This window comes from Oncorhynchus mykiss, chromosome 1 (assembly GCF_013265735.2).
Source record: "Oncorhynchus mykiss isolate Arlee chromosome 1, USDA_OmykA_1.1, whole genome shotgun sequence".
Classification (NCBI taxonomy): domain Eukaryota; kingdom Metazoa; phylum Chordata; class Actinopteri; order Salmoniformes; family Salmonidae; genus Oncorhynchus; species Oncorhynchus mykiss.
Window position 1 is genome coordinate 9,461,619 of NC_048565.1, and position 18,861 is coordinate 9,480,479.

Consider the following 18,861-nt stretch of genomic DNA (forward strand, 5'->3'; position numbering starts at 1 on the left):
GACACATACACTAACCAAGTGTTTCTTACCTGTCAAGAAGGTTGAGATCAGAATATAAGGTCCATAAACAAACTGAAAATGGCATACTGAAGATGGAGTCAAAAGGAACTCAGCCTTTCACCCTTTTCATAGCAATGGAATATGTGACACGGTTCGTTATAGTTCATGTTTTCTACAAAAAATGATAAAGGCAGATTCCATTATCCAGTTTTTAAAAAAACATTTTTTTAAATCGACAGAACTACCGTCCTTGGGTGTTCCTGAGCTCACAGTAAAAGGTTAAACTAGACATGTTATTGTGAGTTCTGGAGGCAGCAGATGCTGTTGGTGGTCGATCAAGGGCACTTCCTGTCTACGCACTGCTTCCCGCCCTCTTCGAACTCCTGTTTTGAGATCCACATTTGCTGGAAAGTTCCCTGGAGTAAGACAACATGATGCTTATCAGTACAAATCCAAAACAATACAACCACCATCATTGATGAAGTGCATTAGGTCAAAGTAGTAGGTTATTATCAAACTATTTCAAAACAGGCCAACACACAAATCCCAAAACAAATAGACAAATCATAGTGTGGAAGTGACCAGAAGCATTGCAATACAGTATAAGTATATATCAATGGAGGCTGCTGAGGCTGCTGAGCTGCTCAGTGGAGGCTGCTGAGCTGCTCAGTGGAGGCTGCTGAGCTGCTCAGTGGAGGCTGCTGAGCTGCTCAGTGGAGGCTGCTGAGCTGCTCAGTGGAGGCTGCTGAGCTGCTCAGTGGAGGCTGCTGCCTCTCTGTGGTGAGAGCACTAACACACTGAACATGATGGACAAGGATGCTCCATATAGCCATCCATCTGTGTCCAGGCACAGCCTGGGTGTATGTAATACAATATGACCAGATATGGTTTGATATCTCTTCTGAAACTGGGGTGGGGTTATTGAGTTCAGGGTTGTGTAATGGTTGCTTCCATGTCAGTCCTCAAAGATGAAATTGCGTAGAATCGAATGAATCACATCCAATGATTTCCCGTTTTGGACATTGTTTTGAAAATGATTCTCCATAGCTGCCATACCTTTGATGTCATAACCTGTTACAGAATTCCCCTTCCTTATTATAAACTCTGATTAAAACTATGGAGTTCATTGGCCTACAACACGTGTGTGTATTTGCCCTTAAAATGATATTGCTAGATGGAAGAAAATAATAAGATAGGCCTAAACTGTAATAAGATGTACTTGAAAGATACTATAAATAGCAGGAGACATACCTGGGTTGTAGACTGGTATTTAGGGCAAGCATTTTAGGATTATACATATGGTTAGTGTCAACTTCTACTTACACGTTAAAGCTCAGCCATGTTGCTACATGTTTACTCATTGACTTCAAGTAGAGCATTGTTTGTGAATCTGAATAAAAGCCTAATAAAAGTGTATTGCCCCCAGCTTTGGCAGCACTGCTACACTGCTTTTTTGGGCTAAAGGTGTTTGTGACACGTGCATGTGTTCCAATGATGTCATAATTGTCTGTAGGTTCTATGTTGCCTATCAACTTGGCTGTCCTTCAGAAAGTAGATAATACTTGTATTTTCAAACTATTAATAAAAATACTAGCAACAAAACAAACTAAATAGATTTAATCCATTAATATGATATTGCCAGATGGAAGTAAATAACAAGGTAGGCCTAAACTGTAATAAGATATATCTTATAGACTGCTTCAGTGCATTTGGAAAGTATTCAGACCCCTTGACTTTTAACACATTTCATTTTTTACATTACAGCCTTATTCTAAAATGGATTACATACAACATTTTCCTCATCAATCTACACACAATATCCTATAATGACAAAGCAAAAACAGTTTTTTAGACATTTTTGCAATTTAAAATGGAAAAAAAACAGAAATGCCTTATTTACATAAGTATTCAAACCCTTTGCTATGAGACTCGAAATTGAGCACCGGTGCATCCTGTTTCCCTTGATCATCCTTGAGGTATTTCTACAACATGATTGGAGTCCACCTGTGGTAAATTCAATTGATTGGACATGATTTGGAAAGGCACATACCTAAAGTCCCACAGTTGACAGTGCAAAAATCTATTTTAATTCCAGGTTATAAGGCAACAAAATAGGGAAAATGCCAAGGGGGGTGAATACTTTCGCAAGCCACTGTAAATGGTTCAGTTCACATAAACAGTCATTATTTTCAGTTTGAGAGATCATCCCGGGCTTTGCCCCGTCTGCTGTAGCTGAGATGTCCCTGGAGGACATAGAACAACAAGACTATGATGTTTCTGACACTGAGACAGTCAGGTAAGGCCACTTACACTCTGTCCAGTTAGATATTTGTGTGGAGATTAAGAGAGACAGACTAATAAGAAAGAACTTGTTATGGGGCAGGTCAGGTGTCATTCATGGAGTCATTTGTAGGGTCAAGTCTTTGACATGAAGACAGTGGTTAGATTCTGCCATTGGGACTGCTCTGATGTTTCCATTCTCTCCTGGTTATGACCATAGAGCCTTGTCCCAGTCTCTAGACCTGCCTGTCTGTGTGATGGATGACCACCTGACCTCTGAAGCTGTCAATGAGATGGTAAGTTGACCTTGTCATTTCATATTACAACATTAATCCAATAAAATGTTATAGTGATGCTATCATTGGCAATGTTGACGTACCACAACCATCTCTGTTGTGTTTCAGTTGTTTAAATTTGTCCAACGTTGCCAATGCTCCTCCACACTCTAACGGTTCATAAGTTCTTTCAGTATGATATATGTTAAGTTTGACTCTGTTGGTGCCATTATTTGAGACTCATAATGTTGATTTCTACCAGAAGCAAAGCAGCACTGTGGAAACCACAGAAGAAGAGAGCCTCAACAGTGCGAAAAATCTTGAGTCTTTTTCACTGATTATCAACTTCCTGCAGAACCTAACTGAGGAGTATGTTCTATTTTCTTTGGTACAGTACTACTATCAAACCTGTAAAGGATTGTATGAAAGCAGATTCATCAACTACATTTCCATTGCAGAAAAAGTTACATCACACCACAATGTTGTCAAAACAATTGCTACAAAGCATGTGTAAAATACTGTTTAATCTGATGACTCTACTGACCGACATTTCTGACAATATTAATACTATTAATATGAATGATTCATATGCATAATTTTCAGGCAATGGAGTAGGATTCGTAATGGCATTTCTGACCCGGTAAGATCTGAAAGCTTATTTAGAATACAATGATCACTGAATGTTTAGCCTTGTTCATAAGCTTTTGAAAGACGCACTATGCAACATTTTAAAACACTTCTTCTGTTTCTGGAATACAGCTGACAAAACAACAGCTTGCCGGCTTGTGTCTGAGGATTGTCCAGTTTTTATCGGACAAGCTGATGCAGATCATCATCCCAGGTCTTTACGAACTACTGGGCATCCAAGATGCTGCCTCCTCTCCATTGTCACAGAGATCTCTCACAGCGTCACTCACCAGTCTGTTAGACGATAAGGTTAACACCAAGTCCCACGTGAGATTTACTGAGGCTGGTGTATCTAAGAGGCCAGGCAGTCGAAAGTCTTACAATAGCTTTCGCATCCCGACTCCCTACCCTTCCTCCAACTGTATGGATCAGGAAGAGGAAGAAGAGCAGGAATCACAACAACTTAAGTTCAAGGAGATTTACCTGACTAAGGAGATGGGCAGTCTGGGCAGTGGAAGCTACTGCCCAAAACCATTGCCCAAGCCAGCCATGAGGTATGTCTGTAACCATTCTTCAATACTGCCTTTTATTTATGATTGTCCTTAAACAGTATTTGATGTTTATAGCAATTTCACATTTTTTTTAGAGTATAGATATGGCCATATAAAGTTGAATTCGGAGTTTACATACACCTTAGCCAAGTACATTTAAACTCAGTTTTTCACAATTCCTGACATTTAATCCTAGTAAAATTTCCCTGTTTTAGGTCAGTTAAAATCAGCACTTTATTTTAAGAATGTGAAATGTCAGAATAATAGAAGAAGAAATAATAATTTATTTCAGCTTTTATTTCTTTCTTCACATTCCCAGTGGGTCAGAAGTTTACATACACTCAAATAGTATTTGGTAGCATTGCCTTTAAATTGTTTAACTTGGGTCAAATGTTTTGGGTAGCCTTCCACAAGCTTCCCACAATAAGTTGGGAGAATTTTGGCCCATTCCTCCTGACAGAGCTGGTACGACTGAGTCAGGTTTGTAGGCCTCCTTCCTAGCACAAGCTTTTTCAGTTCTGCCCACAAATGTTCTATAGGATTGAGGTCAGGGCTTTGTGATGGTCACTCCAATACCTTGACTTTGTTGTTCTTAAGTCATTTTGCCACAACTTTGGAAGTATGCTTGGGGTCATGTCCATTTGGAAGACCCATTTGCGACCAAGCTTTAACTTCCTGACTGAAGTCTTGAGATGTTGCTTCAATATATCCACATTATTTTCCATCCTCATTATGCTATCTATTTTGTGAAGTGCACTAGACCCTCCTGCAGCAAAGCACCCCCACAACATGATTCTGCTACCCCCGTGCTTCACGGTTGGGATGGTGTTCTTTGGCTTGCAAGCCTCACCCTTTTCCTCCAAACATAATGATGGTCATTATGCCCAAACAGTTCTATTTTGGTTTCATCAGACCAGAGGACATTTCTCCAAAAAGTACGATCTTTGTCCCCATGTGCAGTTGCAAACCGTAGTCTGGGTTTTTTATGGCGGCTTCCGGAGCAGTGGCTTCTTCCCTGCTGAGCGGCCTTTCAGGTAATGTCGATATAGGACTCGTTTTACTGTGGATATAGATACTTTTGTACCTGTTTCCTCCAGCATCTTCACACGGTCCATTGCTGTTGTTCTGGGATTGATTTGCACTTTTCGCACCCAAGTACGTTCATCTCTAGGAGACAGAACGCGTCTCCTTCCTGAGTGTATGACGGCTGCGTGGTATTGTTTGTACAGATGAACGTGGTACCTTCAGCCATTTGGAAATTGCTCCCAAGGATGAACCAATTATTTTTCTGAGGTCTTGGCTGATGTCTTTTGATTTTCTCATGATGTCAAGCGAAGAGGCACTGAGTTTGAAGGTTGGCCTTGAAATACATCCACAGACTCAAATAATGTCAATTAGCCTAACATAAGCTTCTAAAGCCATGACATCGTTTTCTGGAATTTTCCAAGCTGTTTAAAGGCTTTAAAGGCTTTTCTCATTCATCTTTCTGTAATGAAAAGAACTATAGAAGTTGAATAAATTATTATTTTTTATCATTAGATGTGGTTGACACACCTCCACCAGAGCAACGTTCCTCACAGCATTACATATTATTTGTTTGACTGTGATGATTTCTGTTTTTTTTTTTCAAGAACCTCTCTGTCTGATGTGCAGAAGAAGACAACCAACTCTGACTCGCTACAAGTCCTCTTAGGTGTCTCAGAGGACACCCTCGTCACCTGTGTGCAGGACAGCCTGCAAGGTTCTCTCTCCAAACTTGCATGCATGTCCAATTCTCCATCTGGAAGTGCAGGCTCTCCGAAGATGACCCCTGCTGTAATGGCAGAAGTGATTAAAGATGTCAAGTCGGCCTTATCAGTGGTCGTTAAGAGTGCCTCCGCTAGCCAAACCTCTCAAGTGACACCGGTAAGGGGAGACTCACAGACCAAGGTGACTGAGAGCATGGTGAGAGAGCTGGCTGCTAAACTTGAAAAAGTTGACCAAGAGAGCAAGAGTCTAACAGGGCAAGTCATGACCATGATCTCTGACACAATGGTGGCTTTTGTTGACGAGAACCAACATAATTTGCTGAAAGATCTGAAGGACAAGATCACGTTTTTGGCATCGCATGTTGGCTTCATTGACGATCTTGATGCCCTGATAAGGAAATACGAGAGCAGCTACAATATTGGTGAATCTGGTTCCTCCTGCACGCTCACATCTAAGAGCATCCAAAAACTCTCCAGCCGGGAGTTTCAAACATCAGCAATACAAGCAGTGAGTGGAGTTCTTGCCAAAAAAGTCAGTAGTTTGAGCTTTCCTAGTTCAGTCGTTCAGTCTGAGTTAACAGCTGCTGTATCAGGTCAAACATTGTCTGGCATTGTAAAGACAGAGGCAATTCACCCAGTGGGCTCAGCAGCGTCAGTAGTTGTTAAGACTTTCGTGTCAGATATGAAGTCCTTGGCTGAATCTGAAGAGAGTCCCCAACAGAAGAGTGCCTGGTCTGCTGCTGTTCACATTTACCACAGCATCCAAAACAACTTGAAAGATTATTTCGGCAAGCTTCAGAGATTTGCCCTAAAGAGCATTGTCACATCTGATGACAACATCACAAATTCTGAGTTTAAGGAGACAGTTCCACTTCCTTGCTTAGACATGAAATATAGGCCCAGTAAGAGTGAGCCTCAGTTGCCAGAGTCCACTGGTGAAGTTACTTTACAAAGAGGCCTAAGTGAGTGCTCAAAACTTCTTTGGGCACAAACTGAGTCAGAAGAAAGCAAGCTCCTTCTGACAACTTGCACCAAAGAAGTCGTCTCAGAGCTTCTGGTCTTGTACAACACTGAGATGTCAAAGGAGGACCCCCTGTACACTGTTGGAGAAAAAGGATCAGACTTCTCTATTGAGAGACAACAATTTGTAGAGGGCGTTCTGGCTCAGCTTGGGGATATCTCCCATTCCAGGGCCTCATCACCAATAGTATATGAGTTCCCCTGTCAAATTGAGGAGAGCAGAAGTAAGGCCACAGCTTTGACCAGTCTATTAGATTGCATGAAAAAACTCTCAAGTGAGGAATTCAAGAGAGACACCACTCAAGCAGTGAGTGAGTTCCTAGTTAAAAAGTCCAACAGTAGCTTAACTAGTGCACAGCCTGCTTATTCTGTAGCATCCAAGTCTTGTTCCGTTCAAAACCAGAGAACCTTGTCAAAGGATATTTGTGCGGATTCTGCTGCCTTTGGCATCATTGACACATTTGTGGAAGACCTGCAGAGCTTGGCGCAACCTGCAGAAGTAGAGGAGAGAGAACCTGACCTCCAGGAAAATGGACAAAAGCGAAAGAACAGGATCTGGTCTGCTACCACTAGTTTATATAAAAATATTAAGAAGACATTAAAGGGCTTCACCATTCACCGGCGGAGGTCAGACGTGCAGAGAAGAATGTCTAGCCGTACAACCACAGAGGACTCTGGACATCTTGGGACTAAGGAGTACCTTGGTTTGGCAAGCCAGAACTTGACGCAAGCTAGTAAGAGTGTGCCTCACTTGCCCAGTTTGAACCAGGAAGTGACTCTACACATGGGTGTCAGCGAGAGTTCAAAACTTCTCTGGACTGAAACAGACGAGGGTCTAATGAACAATAGTACCAAACAGGTCATTTCAACAATCTTGACCTCATGCGAGGATCAGACATCAAATGCACCTTGCTTCTCCACAGTAGGAAAGAAAATATCTGATATGTCCCTTGAGGTCAACATGTTGGTAGGTGGTGTTCTGTCTCAGCTGAAGGACATCTCCTTGTCAAGGTCCCCAACACCATGTGAAGACATGTTTGAACGTCTCCAAGGTTCTCCTGAGCGAACCTCTCCAGTAAGTCTAGATTGCAGCACGGCTGCCTCCAAAGGCATTGCATCTTCCCACAGTCTTTCAACAAAGAGCCTCCAAAAACTCTCTAGTCATGAGTTCCAAACCAAAGCTGAGAAAGGAGTGAGTGAGGTCCTCTCTAGATCATTTAACATTGTGGAGGAAGGTACAACAGATAAGTACCTCCAGTCTGTATCTACATCCACCACATCTACTGATATTATACAAACCATAGTGAAAGATCTGCAGGAGCTCACCCAGACCACCCAATCATCTGACATGGTATCTGGAACCTCCCTGCTCACCACTGGACAGGTTTCTGAGAAAATAATCTGGTCTGTTGCTCGTAACATCTACTACAGTCTGCAAAGTAAGATTACGGAGTTTCTCAGAAAAGATCTTCAAATGTCAGACACAACACTTGGTTCAATCCAAATATTTACATATCAAAGCAGTCCTGCTTCACAAAGAGCAAGTCTCTGCCATCTTGAGGTCAACCAGAGCAGTGTTACACCTGGTGGAAACAATGCCTGTGTGGACATTCCGCACAAATTACTACCTAAAACCACTAAGCTCTCAGGATCCATGCTGGAGGATATTGACACGATCCGTTGTAGGAGTGCTGACAGCCAAAATACAAGAAATACCTCTTCTTCACGCTCCTCCATCTCTCTAACACCTACTTCAAAATCAAAGCAGTCAGAATGGGACTTCACCTTGCCCGGTACTCCCATCCCCACTGAATTATCTGCTCAGAGTGACTTTCCCATTGTAAGAAACATGATCATTCAGGACTTGTTTCACACAGAGAACTTACTTCCCCCATCCTTTGTGGACAAAGTCAGGCAAGCTGCTGGGGTGGTAGTGGACGAAATGGTGGAAAGTGTTGAGAACACACAGGAAGATGGACAGGGTGCTTCTCATCCTGACAACCTCCGATCTGCTGTTAGGAAATTGAGAAAAATAATTTCCACTGGGACCATCCACCTTTTCAGTCATGAATTTGTGGATAAAGTGATAGCCCTTCAGGACAGCCACAGCACTCCACAGGTCTTAACATTGGCAGCAGCCAGAAGTGCTTCAGACTCCATTCTTTCAAGGCTGAAATGGGGAAAGGAACAATGTGCCATATCCAGGAAGCTCTCCTCTCAGCTTCTCCAGATATTTGCCGAAGAGACAGTGAAGGGCTTCCTAAAACAGTGGTTAGATGAGTCTGAAAATATCAACATTGATGTTTCAGTCCAGAATGAACCAAGCACCTCTACTTGCATGGTCTTTCCTATCCAGCTCAATCCGAGCAAGCCAGAGGATAGTGACACAATGAATCAGCTCACGAAAGTCATGGTCAACCAAATGATGGATGCCTTATCAGTTGGCTCAAGTCATCAAATGATCACCAAAGCCAATGCCAAATGTTCTTTTGAGTCCGGTACCAGCATGGCCACCAGAGACATTGTAGAAGGGATGTTGGATTTGGTAAGGGATAGCACCAGCAGTACTGGAGAGCAGATCCCCATCTTCAAGTCCAAGAAAAGCAAGAAAACCATGTTCAGCAAGATATGCTTTAACATAAAGGTATAGTACAAGTACAGATTTTTCATGAATAACACTGCTTTTGAATGTATGAGATATTATTTGTTTATATAATTCAGTATTTTAGCATTGTATTGCCTTTTTCCAGTTGATATACTGTACTTTAAGATATATAACAGTTTGTTTTAATGTGCCTTTTCCCACCAACCAGGGTTCCAAGAAAGTTAGAAAGGACCACTGTCCTCAAAAGTCTATGGAGTACCAGCCTCAGAACACTTCCCCTACTGTGTACTTTACAGGTAAGCCCTGCTGCTGCTCATTCAAGACTAAGATATTATTACTTTAGCGTTCAACTAATTCATTTGGAAAGACATTGCACTCTGCTCTGAATTGTTACCCATGACATACTGGATGGTCTTTCTTTGCAGAGTCGAGGACAAATTCTCATGGCTCCTTTGCTCCAGAGGGAAATGACATCGCATATTCCTTCCCACCTGAAGAGAAGAGTCGCAAACCCTCCCTTTTCACCAGAATGTATAGAGCCATCACTAGAAGCTTCTCCAACCCAAGATAATTTTCCTCATTAAATGAGATTGCATTCATTTGTTGTCATATGTTGACTGTTTTGCTAGCACAGACTGTAATATGTTCTGCGATTCATCCACATGCATTGAGGAGTATACCACCTCAGTCACAGGCTACATCAATAAGTGGATCGACAACGTCGTGTCCACAGTGACCGTATGTACATATCCCCGACAGAAGCCATGGATTACAGGCAACATCCACACCGCGCTAAAGGCTAGAGCTGCTTCTTTCAAGGAGCGGGACACTAATCCAGACACTTATATGAAATCCTGCTATGCCCTCAGACTAACCATCAAACAGGCAAAGTGTCACGCCCTGACCGTAGAGATCTTTTTAATTCTCTATTTGGTTAGGTCAGGGTGTGACTAGGGTGGGCAATCTAGGTGATGATAAGCCAGTGATATAGAGACATTAGAAAAGGTTTGTTTTCAGTGGTGCAAAGTACTTAAGTAAAAATGATTTAAACCGTTTTGGGGGTATCTGTACTTTAACTATTTATATTTTTGACAACTTCAGTACATTCATAAAGGACAAAAATGTACTTTTGACTCCATCCACTTTCCCTGATACCCAAAAGTACATTTTGAATGCTTTGTATGACAGGAAAATGGTCCAATTCACACACTTATCAAGAGAACATCCCCTACCTCTGATCTGGCAGACTCAATAAACACAAATGCTTAGTTTATAAATTATGTCTAAGTGTTGGAGTGTGCCCCTGGCTATTCTTACATTCAAAAAAAGCAATACAATTGTGTTGTCTGCTTTGCTTAATTTTTAAAATTATTTTTACTTTTGATACTTGAGAATATTTCAAACCAAATACTTCCCAAGTAGTATTTTACTGGGCAACTTTCACATTTACTTGAGTCATACTGTTTACAACTGACTGATTGAGGACTTTTTCCACCACTGTTTGTTTTGGACATTTATTTTTTATCAAATGTATTTGACAGGGACAATCTACTGTATTTCTGTAAATGTGCCAGATTTAGCCAGCTGGCTTTGTGATGTAACAAAGGTAGCTGATGATGTAATGAAAACAGACAGTTAAATATGTGTGTGTAGAACTGTTGCACATTTGCTCTGGAAATGAGGACCAAACCTACTCGTCAAAAGGAGTGAATTGCACCTCCAATTGAAGTCAATAATAAGGTATGGACTCATGCCAATACAGTCATTATTTATATAGCTCTGTAGCTTGCAGTATTTTGAAGGAGATAAGCAAGGGAAAATGATGCTTTGGTTAATATTTCTCACGTGAAAGGAAACATGACCATGCTAACTGAAAAATGGATACATGAATATTGGTCAAATGTACCTACATCTTCTGAAGCTGTGTTGGGCCTACTTGATAATTAAAAAAAAGTCACATAGACGATGTCCATAAATTAGACAACAATACTGAACAGTTGTAGCCCGTTGGTAGTGGTAGGCTTCTGGCTGTGATCTCTGACCACTGTAACAGTGAATAGTGGCAATTTACCCGCGGGGTATAGGCTTGTTTACTAGGCTAACTAGTGCATTGGGGTGGGCTATGTGCAGCATGGGCATACAGGAAACCACTCTAGCCACTTAACTCACCTTGGCCACGAGCTCTATAGTTTACAGCTATTGCATCACCTACAAAGCATCAACTGAATGTTGAATGTCAGGTATTTTAATTGTCTGTATTGTCTACTTGTTAAATGTTTGTAAAGTCTTCATTTGTAATTGTTTGTAATGTCTTATCAATTGGTGTTGGACCACAGGAAGATTAGCTAACGTTATAGCGTTAGCTAATGGGGACTCTAGTAAAGATTCACAAGACTGTTCACGGATTCACATTGATCACAGAATCGGATTGATAATCTTAATTCGAAATTTGAGTTTTTTACTGGACAACCAACACTTGACAGATGGGCTAATCCATAGAAAGAAAATGTGATCTTGGATCTTGAACTCCCCTAGCTACATTTCGACTTAATGTTCAATATTACTAGTGGCACTCTGTCCTTACGAACAGTAAATCATTGGGTCTGACTCTTTTGATTTAATGCAATTTCATCATCGATAGTGAAACAACCACCACATAATCGTCAACTCCCCCCTACAAAACATGAATTTATTTGTGGTTTATCCTCTAGCTATTAGGTATTAGGTGTGATCCTGACTTGGAATGGCCACGAAGTTACACATTGTTTTAGGAAACATGAATTTATTTGTGGTTTATCCTCTTTAGCTATTTGGTATTAGGTGTGATCCTGACTTGGAATGGCCACGAAGTTACACATTGTTTTAGGTCCAGTTAGTTTGGAAGTTGTGGTAAATGGGGGAGTGTGAGCGCGTGTCATGAGATGCTGCAGGTGTTGATATGGGGATGGATAGGCTACCACTGCCTTTAATTACTACGCTCTGCCTGCACCTACCTCAACTGGTACTCTGCTGCCTCGCTGTGGTGAGAGCACTAACACACTGAACATGATGGACAAGGATGCTCCATATAGCCATCCATCACTGTCCAGGCTGTGGATGTAATACAGAATGTAATACAGAATGACCAGATATGGTTTGATATCTCTTCTGAAACTGGGGTGGGGTTATTGAGTTCAGGGTTGTGTAATGGTTGCTTCCATGTCAGTCCTCAAAGATGAAATTGCATAGAATCGAATGAATCACATCCAATGATTTCCTGTTTTGGACAATGTTTTGAAAATGATTCTCCATAGCTGCCATACCTGTGTGATGTCAAAGTGTTACAGAATTCCCCGTCCTTATTATAAACTGTGATTAAAACTATGGAGTTCATTGGCCTACAACACATGTGTGTACGTATTTGACCTTAAAATTATATTGCTAGATGGAATAAAATAATAAGGTAGGCCTAAACTGTAATAAGATGTACTTTAAAGATACTATAAATAGCAGGAGACATACCTGGGTTCTAGACTGGTATTTAGGGCAAGCATTTTAGGATTATACATATGGTTAGTGTCAACTTCTACTTACACATTAAAGCTCAGCCATGTTGCTACATGTTTACTCATTGACTTCAAGTAGAGCATTGTTTGTGAATCTGAATAAAAGCCTAATAAAAGTGTATCGCCCCCAGCTTGGGCAGCACTGCTACACTGCTTTTTTGGGCTAAAGGTGTTTGTGACACGTGCATGTGTTCCAATGATGTCATAATTGTCTGTAGGTTCTATGTTGCCTATCAACTTGGCTGTCCTTCAGAAAGTAGATAATACTTGTATTTTCAAACAATTAATAAAAATACTAGCAACAAAACAAACTAAATAGATTTAATCCATTAATATGATATTGCCAGATGGAATAAAATAACAAGGTAGGCCTAAACTGTAATAAGATATATCTTATAGACTGCTTCAGTCCACCACTGCGACTTGTATGCTCTAGTCGGCTGGCCCTCGCTACATATTCGTCGCCAGACCCACTGGCTCCAGGTCATCTACAAGTCCATGCTAGGTAAAGCTCCGCCTTATCTCAGTTCACTGGTTACGATGGCAACACCCATCCGTAGCACGCGCTCCAGCAGGTGTATCTCACTGATCATCCCTAAAGCCAACACCTCATTTGGCCGCCTTTCGTTCCAGTTCTCTGCTGCCTGTGACTGGAACGAATTGCAAAAATCGCTGAAGTTGGAGACTTTTATCTCCCTCACCAACTTCAAACATCTGCTATCCGAGCAGCTAACCGATCGCTGCAGCTGTACATAGTCTATTGGTAAATAGCCCACCCATTTTCACCTACCTCATCCCCATACTGTTTTTATTTATTTATTTTTATTTTATTTTTATTTTTTTATTTTTATTTATTTTTTTTTTATTTTTTTTTTATTTTTTTTTTCTGCTCTTTTGCACACCAATCTCTACCTGTACATAACCATCTGATCATTTATCACTCCAGTGTTAATCTGCATAATTGTAATTATTTGCCTACCTTCTCATGCCTTTTGCACACAATGTATATATAGACTCCCCTTTTTTCTACTGTGTTATTGACTTGTTAATTGTTTACTCCATGTGTAACTCTGTGTTGTCTGTTCACACTGCTATGCCTTATCTTGGCCAGGTCGCAGTTGCAAATGAGAACTTGTTCTCAACTAGCCTACCTGGTTAAATAAAGGTGAAATAAAAATAAATAAAAAAAATTTGGAAAGTATTCAGACCCCTTGACTTTTTACACATTTCATTTTTTACATTACAGCCTTATTCTAAAATGGATTACATACAACATTTTCCTCATCAATCTACACACAATATCCTATAATGACAAAGCAAAAACAGTTTTTTAGACATTTTTGCAATTTAAAACGGAAAAAAACAGAAATACCTTATTTACATAAGTATTCAAACCCTTTGCTATGAGACTCGAAATTGAGCACCGGTGCGTCCTGTTTCCCTTGATCATCCTTGAGGTATTTCTACAACATGATTGGAGTCCACCTGTGGTAAATTCAATTGATTGGACATGATTTGGAAAGGCACATACCTAAGGTCCCACAGTTGACAGTGCAAAAATCTATTTTAATTCCAGGTTATAAGGCAACAAAATAGGGAAAATGCCAAGGGGGGTGAATACTTTCGCAAAGCCACTGTAAATGGTTCAGTTCACATAAACAGTCATTATTTTCAGTTTGAGAGATCATCCCGGGCTTTGCCCCGTCTGCTGTAGCTGAGATGTCCCTGGAGGACATAGAACAACAAGACTATGATGTTTCTGACACTGAGACAGTCAGGTAAGGCCACTTACACTCTGTCCAGTTAGATATTTGTGTGGAGATTAAGAGAGAGAGACTACTAAGAAAGAACTTGTTATGGGGCAGGTCAGGCGTCATTCATGGAGTCATTTGTAGGGTCAAGTCCCCAGCCGATCTATTTGAACCGCTCATTATTTGTGGCCATGTATTAACTACTAAGTGAGTCTTTGACATGAAGACAGTGGTTAGATTCTGCCATTGGGACTGCTCTGATGTTTCCATTCTCTCCTGGTTATGACCATAGAGCCTTGTCCCAGTCTCTAGACCTGCCTGTCTGTGTGATGGATGACCACCTGACCTCTGAAGCTGTCAATGAGATGGTAAGTTGACCTTGTCATTTCATATTACAACATTAATCCAATAAAATGTTATAGTGATGCTATCATTGGCAATGTTGACGTACCACAACCATCTCTGTTGTGTTTCAGTTGTTTAAATTTGTCCAACGTTGCCAATGCTCCTCCACTCTAACGGTTCATAAGTTCTTTCAGTATGATATTTGTTGTATATGTTAAGTTTGACTCTGTTGGTGCCATTATTTGAGACTCATAATGTTTATTTCTACCAGAAGCAAAGCAGCACTGTGGAAACCACAGAAGAAGAGAGCCTCAACAGTGCAAAAAATCTTGAGTCTTTTTCACTGATTATCAACTTCCTGCAGAACCTAACTGAGGAGTATGTTCTATTTTCTTTGGTACAGTACTACTATCAAACCTGTAAAGGATTGTATGAAAGCAGATTCATCAACTACATTTCCATTGCGGAAAAAGTTACATCACACCACAATGTTGTCAAAACAATTGCTACAAAGCATGTGTAAAATACTGTTTAATCTGATGACTCTACTGACCGACATTTCTGACAATATTAATACTATTAATATGAATAATTCATATGAATAATTTTCAGGCAATGGAGTAGGATTCGTAATGGCATTTCTGACCCGGTAAGATCTGAAAGCTTCTTTAGAATACAATGATCACTGAATGTTTAGCCTTGTTCATAAGCTTTTGAAAGACGCACTATGCAACATTTTAAAACACTTCTTCTGTTTCTGGAATACAGCTGACAAAACAACAGCTTGCCGGCTTGTGTCTGAGGATTGTCCAGTTTTTATCGGACAAGCTGATGCAGATCATCATCCCAGGTCTTTACGAACTACTGGGCATCCAAGATGCTGCCTCCTCTGCATTGTCACAGAGATCTCTCACAGCGTCACTCACCAGTCTGTTAGACGATAAGGTTAACACCAAGCCCCGCGTGAGATTTACTGAGGCTGGTGTACCTAAGAGGCCAGGCAGTCGAAAGTCTTACAATAGCTTTCGCATCCCGACTCCCTACCCTTCCTCCAACTGTATGGATCAGGAAGAGGAAGAAGAGCAGGAATCACAACAACCTAAGTTCAAGGAGATGTACCTGACTAAGGAGATGGGCAGTCTGGGCAGTGGAAGCTACTGCCCAAAACCATTGCCCAAGCCAGCCATGAGGTATGTCTGTAACCATTCTTCAATACTGCCTTTTATTTATGATTGTCCTTAAACAGTATTTGATGTTTATAGCAATTTCACATTTTTTTTAGAGTATAGATATGGCCATATAAAGTTGAATTCTGAGTTTACATACACCTTAGCCAAGTACATTTAAACTCAGTTTTTCACAATTCCTGACATTTAATCCTAATAAAAATTCCCTGTTTTAGGTCAGTTAAAATCACCACTTTATTTTAAGAATGTGAAATGTCAGAATAATAGAAAAAGAAAGAATCATTTATTTCAGCTTTTATTTCTTTCTTCACATTCCCAGTGGGTCAGAAGTTTACATACACTCAAATAGTATTTGGTTGCATTGCCTTTAAATTGTTTAACTTGGGTCAACTGTTTTGGGTAGCCTTCCACAAGCTTCCCACAATAAGTTGGGAGAATTTTGGCCCATTCCTCCTGACAGAGCTGGTATGACTGAGTCAGGTTTGTAGGCCTCCTTGCTCGCACAAGCTTTTTCAGTTCTGCCCACAAATGTTCTATAGGATTGAGGTCAGGGCTTTGTGATTGCCACTCCAATACCTTGACTTTGTTGTTCTTAAGTCATTTTGCCACAACTTTGGAAGTATGCTTGGGGTCATGTCCATTTGGAAGACCCATTTGCGACCAAGCTTTAACTTCCTGACTGAAGTCTTGAGATGTTGCTTCAATATATCCACATAATTTTCCAGCCTCATGATGCTATCTATTTTGTGAAGTGCACTAGACCCTCCTGCTGCAAAGCACCCCCACAACATGATTCTGCTACCCTGTGCTTCACGGTTGGGATGGTGTTCTTTGGCTTGCAATCCTCACCCACCCACGGCTGTGTGGTCCCATGGTGTTTATACTTGCGTACTATTGTTTGTACAGATGAACGTGGTACCTTCAGCCATTTGGAAATTGCTCCCAAGGATGAACCAATTATTTTTCTGAGGTCTTGGCTGATTTCTTTTGATTTTCTCATGATGTCAAGCGAAGAGGCACTGAGTTTGAAGGTTGGCCTTGAAATACATCCACAGACTCAAATGATGTCAATTAGCCTAACATAAGCTTCTAAAGCCATGACATCATTTTCTGGAATTTTCCAAGCTGTTTAAAGGCACAGTCAACTTAGTGCATGTAAACTTCTGACCCACTGGAATTAAGATACAGTGAATTATAAGTTAACTAATCTGTCTGTAAACAATTGTTGGAAAAATTACTTGTGTCATGCACAAAGTAGATGTCCTAACCGACTTGCCAAAACTAGAGTTTGTTAACAAGGAATTTGTGGAGTGGTTGAAAAACGACTTTTAATGACTCCAACCTAAGTGTACGTAAACTTCCGACTTACAAATACAAATTACTTATACAAAAAAAGTACTCTAATGTATCATATTATTTGACTTTAAAACAGAATAATTTAGTCTTTTTTTTTCTTCTCCAAACCGACAGAAGCTTTTCTCTTATCTTTCTGTAATGAAAAGAACTATAGAAGTTGAATAAATTATTATTTTTTATTATTAGATGTGGTTGACACACCTCCACCACACTAAGGTGTTTTCCCAGAGCAAAAGCAACGATTCCCCCACTATTTTCAATGGTGCAGATGTGTTTGACACTCCTCCACCAGAGCAACGTTCCTCACAGCCGTACATATTATCTGTTTGACTGTGATGATTTCTGTTTTTTTTTCAAGAACCTCTCTGTCTGATGTGCAGAAGAAGACAACCAACTCTGACTCGCTACAAGTCCTCTTAGGTATCTCAGAGGACACCCTCGTCACCTGTGTGCAGGACAGCCTGCAAGGTTCTCTCTCCAAACTTGCATGCATGTCCAATTCTCCATCTGGAAGTGCAGGCTCTCCGAAGATGACCCCTGCTGTAATGGCAGAAGTGATTAAAGATGTCAAGTCGGCCGTATCAGTGGTCGTTAAGAGTGCCTCCGCTAGCCAAACCTCTCAAGTGACACCGGTAAGGGGAGACTCACAGACCAAGGTGACTGAGAGCATGGTGAGAGAGCTGGCTGCTAAACTTGAAAAAGTTGACCAAGAGAGCAAGAGTCTAACAGGGCAAGTCATGACCATGATCTCTGACACAATGGTGGCTTTTGTTGACGAGAACGAACAGAATTTGCTGGAAGATCTGAAGGACAAGATCACGTTTTTGGCATCGCATGTTGGCTTCATTGACGATCTTGATGCCCTGATAAGGAAATACGAGAGCAGCTACAATATTGGTGAATCTGGTTCCTCCTGCACGCTCACATCTAAGAGCATCCAAAAACTCTCCAGCCGGGAGTTTCAAACATCAGCAATACAAGCAGTGAGTGGAGTTCTTGCCAAAAAAGTCAGTAGTTTGAGATTTCCTAGTTCAGTCGTTCAGTCTGAGTTAACAGGTGCTGTATCAGGTCAAACATTGTCTGGCATTGTAAAGACGGAGTCAATTCACCCAGTGGGCTCAGCAGCGTCAGTAGTTGTTAAGACTTTCGTGTCAGATATGAAGTCCTTGGCTGAATCTGAAGAGAGTCCCCAACAGAAGAGTGCCTGGTCTGCTGCTGTTCACATTTACCACAGCATCCAAAACAACTTGAAAGATTATTTCGGCAAGCTTCAGAGATTTGCCCTAAAGAGCATTGTCACATCTGATGACAACATCACAAATGCTGAGTTTAAGGAGGCAGTTCCACTTCCTTGCTTAGACATGAAATATAGGCCCAGTAAGAGTGAGCCTCAGTTGCCAGAGTCCACTGGTGAAGTTACTTTACAAAGAGGCCTAAGTGAGAGCTCAAAACTTCTTTGGGCACAAACTGAGTCAGAAGAAAGCAAGCTCCTTCTGACAACTTGCACCAAAGAAGTCATCTCAGAGCTTCTGGTCTTGTACAAGACTGAGATGTCAAAGGAGGACCCCCTG

The 18,861-nt window shown here is 41.0% G+C and overlaps 2 protein-coding genes and 1 long non-coding RNA gene across 4 annotated transcripts in view; 2 read left to right on the forward strand and 1 right to left on the reverse strand.

Annotated features, from left to right (window-relative positions):
• LOC118936718 (protein ANKUB1-like) overlaps positions 1-18,861 on the reverse strand; it is a 57,902-nt gene that overhangs the window by 21,932 nt on the left and 17,109 nt on the right. The gene's annotated exons all lie outside the window — the stretch shown is intronic.
• LOC118966781 lies at positions 2,428-9,705 on the forward strand. The gene is made up of 7 exons (XM_036990390.1): positions 2,428-2,576; positions 2,818-2,924; positions 3,159-3,195; positions 3,315-3,736; positions 5,365-9,145; positions 9,315-9,402; positions 9,532-9,705. The coding sequence occupies exons 1-7, from the start codon at positions 2,469-2,471 to the stop codon at positions 9,675-9,677; spliced, it is 4,689 nt and encodes a 1,562-aa protein (XP_036846285.1). The 5' UTR covers positions 2,428-2,468; the 3' UTR covers positions 9,678-9,705.
• Positions 15,070-15,641, forward strand: LOC118936726. The gene is made up of 3 exons (XR_005034203.1): positions 15,070-15,125; positions 15,360-15,396; positions 15,516-15,641. It is a non-coding gene; the product is annotated as an uncharacterized LOC118936726 (long non-coding RNA).